The sequence below is a fragment of the Phoxinus phoxinus genome (genome assembly GCF_949152265.1).
Source record: "Phoxinus phoxinus genome assembly, chromosome: 8".
In the NCBI taxonomy this organism is placed as follows: domain Eukaryota; kingdom Metazoa; phylum Chordata; class Actinopteri; order Cypriniformes; family Leuciscidae; genus Phoxinus; species Phoxinus phoxinus.
Window position 1 is genome coordinate 34,902,626 of NC_136883.1, and position 11,082 is coordinate 34,913,707.

The 11,082-nt window shown below is 36.6% G+C and overlaps 1 protein-coding gene and 1 long non-coding RNA gene across 2 annotated transcripts in view; both read left to right on the top strand.

Moving 5' to 3' along the window:
• Positions 1 to 7,872, top strand: part of map3k10 (mitogen-activated protein kinase kinase kinase 10) — a 38,277-nt gene extending 30,405 nt beyond the window's left edge. The window contains exons 8-11 of the mRNA XM_079621591.1: positions 401 to 510; positions 648 to 862; positions 3,083 to 3,617; positions 5,052 to 7,872. Of these exons, the coding sequence (XP_079477717.1) occupies positions 401 to 510; positions 648 to 862; positions 3,083 to 3,617; positions 5,052 to 5,449 (1,258 nt within the window). The 3' untranslated portion in view covers positions 5,450 to 7,872. The remainder of the gene's footprint in view (positions 1 to 400; positions 511 to 647; positions 863 to 3,082; positions 3,618 to 5,051) is intronic.
• A 956-nt stretch (positions 7,873 to 8,828) lies between these two features.
• Positions 8,829 to 11,082, top strand: part of LOC307003323 — a 5,588-nt gene continuing 3,334 nt past the window's right edge. The window contains exon 1 of the long non-coding RNA XR_013798675.1: positions 8,829 to 8,928. This is a non-coding gene — a long non-coding RNA (uncharacterized lncRNA). The remainder of the gene's footprint in view (positions 8,929 to 11,082) is intronic.

Genomic DNA, 11,082 nt, shown 5'->3' on the forward strand with positions numbered 1-11,082 from the left:
AATACCATTTTACAGCATAAGTACTGCGCCCAAACAAAATCTCACTGAAAGATAATTTTTTTGAGATATCAACCTAAAATTTTAAACACAACTTGTTCAGATTTTTGGCTTTGATTTTTTTTGCAGTTTTAGTGTCCAACATGTTTTGAAAATATATATTGTATATAAAATATGAATAATTAATCATTTTCATAGACTCAAACTTGTATAACTTTTTTTTTGTTTCACTTTCATAATTTATTTCACTTCTACAAAAATCTGCCAGGTGTCTATATTCCAAATCATTCTTGAATTACAACCATTTAAGTTCAGAATGTGCATTTTCACGTCTATTCTAAAAAAAGGGGCGGGGGGAGGTGACACTTAAGGGGTTAATAGTATTATTATTATTATTTTTTAGGTTAAAATCACTTGGGGAGGGCAAGGTGTGGTCCTCCAGTGCCCCAAATCTGGGGAAGTCCCCCAAACATGCTCCTATAACAGCTGGATTCTCAAGTCTAAATGAAATGGGTGAGTCGGAATCACGTTCTCAGATTTGAAGACCATTATGACCCAACACTACAACAAACAAATGAATAACTGACATGAGCTGAATAATAATGTTTCGGCTTGTTTCTGATGGCTTCATCACCGTATCTCGTGTGTAGAGGAGCACGGTGAGCTGGATGACAGTTCTCCAGGACGCCTGGCTCCGGATCTGGGCAGTAATGGAGCGATGGAGGAGGTGGGCTCGGGCTCACAGGACTCAACGCTTCGACGCTGCAGTCAGAGGAAGAAGAGTGACCTTGTGCTGCTGGGCTGCGCCTCTATACTGGCTGCTGTGGGACTCGGTGCCGACTTCTGCCAGCTGGGACGGCAACAGGTACACACTGTTAGAGAGTGAGAATGTGGGAAAGAAAGAAAGTACGTAAGTAATGAAAGAAAAGAGGTTAATTAGGAGGACTGATGATTATTGCTGGACATAGCTGCTGTTGTTTTTTTTAGTCGATTTTTAATTTATATGTCATAAACAAGATTGCAAATATTGATTAATACTTTAAATACTTTAATTTAATGATTGTAATTTAATATTTAAATAGATATGTTATTTATTTTGATTTACAAACTAATAATTATATATATATATATATATATAGAGAGAGAGAGAGCAATGGTTTTCAACAATTATAATAAGAAGAAATGTGTTTTTAGCAGCAAATCAACATATTAGAATGATTTCTAAACTTACATTATATATATATATATATATTTGTGTATATTATATAAACTATATTTATATATATGTTATATATATGTATGTACACATACTGTATATATGTATGCAAATATATATAGATCAAAATATGTGTAGTGTGTGTATGCATATATATATATATATATATATATATACACACACACACACACATATATATAATATATATAAATATGATAATATATATACACACATATATTATATAAACAAACTCTTATGTTTATGGAAGCTTATGAGTAGCAATATTCAATTTAATATGTAATATGCAAAATGACAATTCAATATGTAAAATGGCAATGCATTTCTGTAATTACATTTACATTTTCCCATACATTTGTGCAACGTTTGGTGCAAAATGAAAATGCAATTATATAATTTACATTTGCCATTTCATACACTAGGTTTAATATGTAAATTGAATACATATTTTAACGCTTTATAAGTTGCAAAATGAAAATGAAAATGTATTACAGAAATGATTAGATATGTGTAACATGTTCAAGCAACAACTGTTGCAAAATGATCATTCAAATGTTATTTTTCTCAATTGCATTTACACTCACAGTCAAGACACTTACGATTGCATTTTCATTCAATGTCCCGCAATGTATGTAGCAAAATTCAATGTGCACATTGAAAATGCATTCCGAGCAGATCACGTCTGTCTCCGCCCCCTCCCGCCATGTCAATCACTGCGTGAAGGCGGGGCACGGGCACGGCAACAGGTAAACATAACGTGCTTTTTGAGATGTTGGAAACATGGCGGCGGCAGAGATAATACGGGCGTTAAATACACTAGCAGATGAAGTGGAGCGTGAACAGAGAAACGGTAGTATTTCCGAAGATTGTTACGCGTATGTAGGTGATAGAACAAATACGTTGTTGGAACGTCTGGGAGAATTGTCTGCCTTATCTGTTCACGCTCCACTTCATCTGCTAGTGTATTTAACGCCCGTATTATCTCTGCCGCCGCCATGTTTCCAACATCTCAAAAAGCACGTTATGTTTACCTGTTGCCGTGCCCGTGCCCCGCCTTCACGCAGTGATTGACATGGCGGGAGGGGGCGGAGACAGACGTGATCTGCTCGGAATGCATTTTCAATGTGCACATTGAATTTTGCTACATACATTGCGGGACATTGAATGAAAATGCAATCGTAAGTGTATTGACTGTGAGTGTAAATGCAATTGAGAAAAATAACATTTGAATGATCATTTTGCAACAGTTGTTGCTTGAACATGTTACACATATCTAATCATTTCTGTAATACATTTTCATTTTCATTTTGCAACTTATAAAGCGTTAAAATATGTATTCAATTTACATATTAAACCTAGTGTATGAAATGGCAAATGTAAATTATATAATTGCCTTTTCATTTTCATTTTGCACCAAACGTTGCACAAATGTATGGGAAAATGTAAATGTAATTACAGAAATGCATTGCCATTTTACATATTGAATTGTCATTTTGCATATTACATATTAAATTGAATATTGCTACTCATAAGCTTCCATATATGTTATATGCGATTAATCATTATTTAATCAATTTGACAGCACTAATAATACACACACACACACTTGCAAAATTAGATTGCATAATGTGCAACAAATACTTCTATAATGTGTAAATATTTTACAAATATTATTTAATATTGTTTTCTTTTTCTTTACTGTAATGACAATGCATTTTTTTATATTGCACAGATACTTATAGATATTAATAGATGTTGATAATTGACATATATTGATAATCCCTTGGCATAACCAAGTTATTTGTACCTTATGTTGAGCTCATGTGACATTATTCATTGATTGGTGAACAGATGAGTCAAGATGAGCAGGACCCGCGAGAGGAGCAGAAGAAGAAGAAGGATGGCCTGTTCCAGCGCACGGGGCGATTCAGACGCAGCACTTCTCCACCCAGCCGCACACTGTCCCTCTCCCTGTCCCACAACCGGCACCACGACTCCACCCTGCCCAGCACCGACCCGTCTCCCTCCGTGACCCTCCTCTCCCTCTCCTCCCTCTCTGACTGCAACTCCACCAAGTCCCTGTTGCCGTCTGATCCTGAAGACTTTACCCCGACCCCCAGTAGTGCTCCCCCGGGGGTGTCTCCTGCGCCCTCATTAAACCCTCTGCTGGACCTGAAGGCCGAGAGCTTCAAACGAGAGCCCAACCAGTCCCTCACACCCACTCACGTCTCTGCAGCGATGGCGTTAAACCGCGGGCACCGGCGCACACCCTCGGACGGGGCCATTCGCCCTCGAGCACAGACGGTCGTGGGACACCGACGCACCCCTTCTGACGGGAGTATGCCCTTCCCCCCCACGACAGCCCTGACCATTGCATCACTTAAAGGTACAGTAATTTGGTGACTTAAATGGAGACGTTTTACATAAGATTTATTATGTTATTGTGTGAATCTTTGTCAAAGCATCTTTTGGCTCACATCGCATAATTACGTTTTATAATGTATAACTATATTTAATACTTCCATGATGTGAAAGTATTTTAAAACATTTCAAATTTTTTCAGATTTTTTTTTGTTTTTTTTTTGCAATTGTTATTTAGTGAATGTGACCACAACATCAAGACAATATTTAAAACCACTCAGATTTGTTTGAACTTTTTTAAAATTCCCATTAATGTTTTTCATTAGTATCATTACGATTCTCATAGATAATATATGCTTAAAATATTTACAATAATGTGTTGTTTCATATTACCAGTGATTACTGGTAATCACTGGTAACTTTGGCCTTGATTTTAAATAGTGATGGGGTTGTTAAAACATGTATAGTATTGATTGATGTTGATGATGTTGTTGATGAAATGGTGACTGTTATGGAAATGTTCCCCTGTGTTGATATATTATTTTTTTATGATGAATATTGTCAGATGTTTCTCTCGGTCTTGTATTTGTGCGTTTGTGTCTGTCCTGATGTTGGTGATCGTCCTGTGTCTATGTCTTCCTGCAGAACCAATTGCCCTATGGGGACAAATAAAGTTTAAACTAAACTAAACTAAAATAATGTATATACAATTTTGCAATGGTCATAAAATAGATTTCATCAACCTAAGATTGAACTCAACAATATATATATTTATACTGTATATTAGTTTGCATAAAGATGATAACTAAGAACTAAAATAACATATAATATTAAATACTGTGTGTGTGTGTGTGTGTGTGTGTGTGTGTGTGTGTGTGTGTGTGTGTGTGTGTGTGTGTGTGTGTGTGTGTGTGTGTGTGTGTGTGTGTGTGTGTGTGTGTGTGTGTGTGTGTGTGTGTGTGTGTGTGCGCGCGCGTGTGCGTGTGTGTGTGTGTGTGTGTGTGTGTGTGTGTGTGTGTTTGTGTTATAAATTACAGTAATGATAATTAGATTTTTTTTGATGGTTATATAATAACTAGCATAAAGACAATATTTATAAACCACTAAAATTAGTTTGAACTTTTTTTTGTAATTCCCATTATTCTCGATAGTGTTTCTAATTACTGTTACACAGTTTTTCCTTTTACTTTTATTGCTGTATTATTTTTTTTAAATTATTTTAAATCATGTATTTTAAAATTTTTGTATCACAGAAATGACACTGAGATTTGTGTTGTTGCTTTATGGTAATATGAACTTGAGGGGGAAATAATTATCACAACGCAAAAAAAATGAATGGTCCCAAAAAAATAAGCATCATTAAATAAGATTTTGCCATAAAATATAAAATACGATTTTTTTTAAATATCTTGAATGTCATTTACAAAGTCTTTCATGTCGTTCATATGTTCTCCTTCAGGTTCTCGTGAAACTCTTGACATTCCACGGCTACCCGACCCGTCTATGGTCTACCCCTCGGTCCATCGGCGCAAACCCCCTCCTCCGATTCCCGTGCCAGAGCCGGACAGCCATACGGGAACGCCGGAGCGTCCCAAAACCCTGGAGTTCGCTCCCCGCCCCCGCCCCACCCCAGCTCGGGCACGTCCGGACCCGTGGAAACTCTCGTCCCGCTCACAGACGCTCAGCTCATCTCCGGGCAGCAGCTGTGACAGTCCGCTGGGCTCGGGTGACAGTGGAGTGAGTGCCGCCCGTCAAAGCCTTCTGGACATGGACATGGAGGGCCAGAGCCAGGACAGCACGGTCCCCCTGTGCGGAAAACACGCAAAAGCCACTCTATGCGCTCAAAATTTCTCATAGAAGCCCTACCGCCTGTGCCGATGCCCCCTAAACCAGCACTCGTAAGAGCTTTCCCCACAGTTTGCCCTGTGATCCCATCAAACCACAGTCTAATGGAAAAGCTGTGGTGGACGGATGCCTTCTGGAGAGGTTAAGTTGATTGGTTTTCAGTGACTCGTTGTGTCCGAGTTTAACGGGCCTCGTAACAGCCGAGGTCGGTTGGTTAAGTGACGGCCTCTGGTGAGAAGCTTTATCACCGACGCAGCAGTCGGACTACTGTAGGCCTGTGACCTTCCTCGTCTTGTTCATATCTCTGGCCTCTTCCTCATCATGGTCTCTGTGGACACAACCTGAAAATGACAAGTTCCCTCCAGTGTGTTCAGTGTAAAGTCCAGTGATGCTTTCTGTCATTATAATCAGGAGAATCGTGTATTGCAATGACACAGGGAGCTCTTTTTCGAGATGCATTAATTGTAATATACTGATATAAAAATAGGTGTACTATAAGAATTATATATTTTTTCTCTTTTTTTTTGTGTGGAAAAAACAAACTCTGACTCTCTGCACGACCTAATCACACGTGAGAGCAGTCCAAATGTGAAATTAAACATGAGCAGACGCTTTCTCTCCATGTGTGGAGGTGCTCGGCACTTTTCATGAATACGGTAAAAAAAAAATCTGTTTTTTTAAAGCATTACAGGCATAAATCCCATGTTTTGTTGAACCAATCATGAAAAGCAGGTCGTTTAAAACAACATCAAATGTTTCTATTCCACTTAAAATGGCCTCAGAAGCCTTGAGATATCCAACAAATATAATGATACAAATTCTGTTAAATTGGTATTGAATTTGTTTATTAATACATTTTACCCTGCATGATTTTCCTCCCAATACAAAATATTTAACGTTTAATAAAATGAAGTCAAAGAATATAATATAAAAGAATCTTATTCCATGTTCCAATAAGAAATAATCTCATGTTTTCAATGTTTACATTGTTGACTGCATGTGACCAGCTCAATTTGAAACAGTTACCAGAGAAAATGATCTAAAAAGTCTTTAATTTATGGGAAATAAATAGATTATTTGATATCTACAACTCAACATAGCTACTACTGACAGCTTCATTTATCATAAATTTGCAACCGGTTCTAGCAACCCTTTTTCTTTTTTTATGTGATACATTTTGTCTATTTATGTTTATTGCAAGAAAATAACTACATCAAATCAACTGTATTTATTTATCCAAACAATTCTACACTAGTGTTCAAAAGTTTGGTATTTAGATTTTTCATGTTTTTTAAAGAAGTTTTTTTTAATCCAAAAATACTATGAAGTATGAACTACTTTTACAGTTTTAAAAAACTGTTTTATATTTGAAAAAAGGTCATTTATTATAGGTCTTCAGTGTCACATGATCCTATATATACTTATATAGTTCATATATACCTGCAATTGCGAGAAATAAAGTCAGAATTAATATAAACTCGCAATTCTGATATATTTCCTCGCAAATATTCCAATTGCGAGTTTATATCACACAATTCTGAGAGAGAATTGCGAGATAAAGTCACAATTACCTTTTTTATTTTTTTATTCAGTGGCGGAAACAAGCTTCACATTTGAATGCATCCCTGTTATATAAAAATATCAATTTCTTTAACAACAAATCAAATCTTACTGACCCCGAAACTTTTGAACAGTAGTGTATATTCCCCAAAATTAGTTGCAAATCTTACAGAAAAATTAATAAAACTACTGATGTAATTAGTTTGCCCTCCAACGTTTTTCACCGTATTCCTGGAAAGTGTGTGTCAGGATGAGTAAACCTCTGCTCCGCTCATTTATTCTCTTCTAGAGTTTCCTTCCCCCTCTCGACATCAAATCGTCTGAAAAGCCTCTGTTCTCCTCGACACAATGCCAGCTCCTGAGGAGAGAAGGACAGAAATGGGAACATGAGGGTTTTTTGTAATTGGCAATAAATAGCAAACATGTACTACCTGTTTTTATGACTGTGTTCCTTACCTCCTGAAGTGACGTTCTTCCTCCAGCAACTGAACAGTTCAACTCAAAGAGAAAGGAGCAGTACGTATATGTACACACACAGAGAGCATTCACACATAGAGACCCGCATGGATGTTCTTGGGATGGACTGAACGGTGCTGAGAAACGCACACTGGATGCTTTTCAAATTCGTTGTTCTGAACCGTTAAACCTGGTAGTAGACAGTATTTTTTTTGACTGTCCACCAATGAGTATGTCTGTATGTGTGTGCGTGTGTGTGTGTGTGTGTGAGCGGGTGGGTGTGCATGTGTTTTTGTGTTCATATTGTTATCATTTGTATGGGGTAATTCTCTGTGCAGGAGGGTTGAACAAACCCACCACCTTATTTCCTGTGTGAGGAACACTAAGAGTATTTATTAAAATAATTGTTACAAGCAGTGAAATGTTGGCTTTGAAACCCATTTTCTGTCATATCTGTCATTTTCTGTCATGTCTCATATCATGTGGTTTCACAACATTACAAAACACCCCCTTAAAGATCCTGTTAAAAGATGCAACATTTATTATTATTATTATTATTAAAATATTTTTCATCAACCTGAGATAAAAAATAAAGTTAATGTAATGCTGATTTATCAGGGCAGATTTCTTTATTATTATAATTTCCCACATTTGGAATAATAGCAAAGTAAAAAAATATGAAATAGCACATGAAATAATGGGATTAAGTGGGTTTTTGTTTTTAGAATATATATATATATGAACAAACTTTAAAAAAAAATTGTTTCAACATTTTGAAAATAAATAAAATGTTTTTATGAATACAACTCTCTCTCTCTCTCTCTCTATATATATATATATATATATATATATATATACTTCAAAAGTATTCATAAAAACATTTTCATTGTTTTCAAAATTAACTGAATTAATTTAAGCATAAGATTTCAATTTAAAGGTTTAAAAGATTTTTTTTTTTTTAAACAGTCCAAAGCTAAATTTAACTTTTCACATGTAGTAATAAAAATATTATAGCCGATCAGTTATGGTGAGGATTTTGTCACATCTTACATGTCTCAAAATGAAAAGCAATTCAAGCCCAATGCATCATTTTATTCCCATAATAAATAAAGCCAGGTCGAGATTTTTTTAAATGGCCACTAGATGTCGACTAAGTCCCGCACTGAAAGTTATGACGCAATTAATTCCTAGAATGAATGTTTGTTGTGCTTGTATAAGAACAGATACAACAACAGCCTCGTTATTATCAGTTCCGTTTGCTTTTTAAAAAATAAAATAATGTTAATGACAAACATTTTTAAAGCAAACCCAAAGAAACAGTTTAAATAATGTACCTTTATTTAACAGCATAGCCGTGGACTAAAAGCATGACATAAGCAGCTCCATCGTGCACGTGCGCGCGTTCACAGACACTGGTCTGTTTACATCAGCGACTGTTGTGTTCTCTGAGGACAATGGGAAGATCCCACACTGAGGTAGGCTATTCCTCTCCGCAGAGTGAAACCAATAGGCCTACAACATAGATACAAAATTAGTTTTAAATATATATTTAATTCATTATAATCCATACCCCCCAAACTGCTCGCTGACAAAACCGAGAATAAAACCTGAGAATAGACGTGAAAATGCTATCGTGCATCTATAGTGAATATAGTCCTACGTTTGGTCTTGTTTTGCTGAAGTGAAAGCCCTTAATTTTTTTTAAAGTAGGCTATGGAAGTTTAAATTTACTGTAGCCTAAATCAAATGTACTGTAGGCTAGGCTACTAAACATTTATTTTATTTTATACGGTATAAAATATGTATTTTACAAAATAATGTTTACTATAAAATTAGGCCTACTATAAAATCAAAGCCATAATTATATCTAACCAAGTTGTGTTCCAAATTTGAAGTTGATATCACAAAATTTTGAGTTCCTATGAGATAGTACCAAAAATAGCCGCTGGGTGTCACCCACATTCTATGATTTATATTAGATGCATTCCCCTGTAACAGATTAATATATTTCGGTCCAAATATAACTTCTATCACAAAATATTCGCCAAATATGGAACCTTCAGACTTGGAAACTTTCCAACGACATGTGTTTTGTCAAGATTGGAAAAGGTTTTGATTATAAGGTATTTATAATACATTTTGTAATATGAAACCTGACACCGCCCACTAGAGGAGGAGCTGTTCAGGAGTGCTAAAATAATTTACAGTACCAATTTCACAAAGCTTTCGAATGACACCTAATTTATGATGATTACTAAAATATGTGATAAAAAAATGATTACTAAAATATGTGGGGGACGGTGACAGTCAAGGGGTTAAAGGGTTAGATCACCCAAAAATGTCAATTCTGTCATTAATTGCTCACCCTTATGTCGTTCCAAACCTGTAAGACTTTCGTTCATCTTCAGAACACAAATGAAGATCTTTTTTATTAAATCTGAGAGCTTTAATGAAATCTGAGAGCTTTGATGGACAGGTAGTAAGGAAGACATCATAAAAGTAATCCATGTGACTCCAGTGGTTTAATCTCAATTTTATGAAGCGACGCAAGTGCTTTTTTTGCGTAAAAAATATTTTTACCTTAATTTGCAAAATATTAATCTCCAAAGCGTGCATCTCTTGTGAACATGCATTTGTTCCAGAAACATTTGTTCCAGAAACAAGTTAAGTGGTCTAAATGTATTTATATGTATATATATCATCTGTGGAAGGCGTAGAGCAATAAAATGTTCATCCAATCATTGCATTTGCTCTGCTGGCATAGACATCTCACGTCATCAGCGCGTTTCATGAGTTAGACAGACGTTAGTCACAGAGCAGCGCAACCGAAACAGCAGCCGCCTTTTACAGCTCCTCCTGAACCAGAACACTGAGCTTATGCTGCGTTCACGCCATTACTGTCATTTGGAAGAGATGGAAACCCGCCGTGACGTTATACTCTGAGCGATTTGCGTTATGATTGTAATGTTATGTGCTTTGAGACATGAGGTAGTTAAAGGGATACTCCACTTTTTTTGGAAATAGGCTCATTTTACAACTCCCCCAGAGTTAAACAGTCGAGTTTTACCGTTTTCGAATCCATTCCGCCGAACTCCGGGTCTGACGGTACCACTTTTAGCATAGCTTAGCATAGATCATTGATTCTGATGAGTCCAGTAGCATTTCTTTCAAAATGACCAACGAGTTTCAATATTTTTCCTATTTAAAACTTGACTCTTCTGTAGTTAAACCGTGTACTAAGATCGACGGAAAATGAAAAGTTGCGATTTTCCAAGCCTATATGGCTAGGAACTACTCTCATTCCTGCATAAGAATCAAGGAACTGTGCGGCACCTGAAAATAGTCCCCAGCTCGGTAACTTCCAACATGACCGGGACTAAGTTTGTGTAGTTTTTAGGCGGCAAATTAGGTTTCCAAATAAATACGGTTCGGGATCAGCACCAAAGTAAATGTCATCTAAATCGTCTCTCACAAATGTCTCCATGCTACAAGGCACGCTCCCTGTGCAAGCAGGTTGTCACGTTGGTTTGTTGACGGCAAGTGCTTCGTCATATCATTACGCCTCCTGCACCCATGGTCCGGCCGCACAGTTCCTTGATTCTTACGCCGGAATGAGAGTAGTTCCTAGC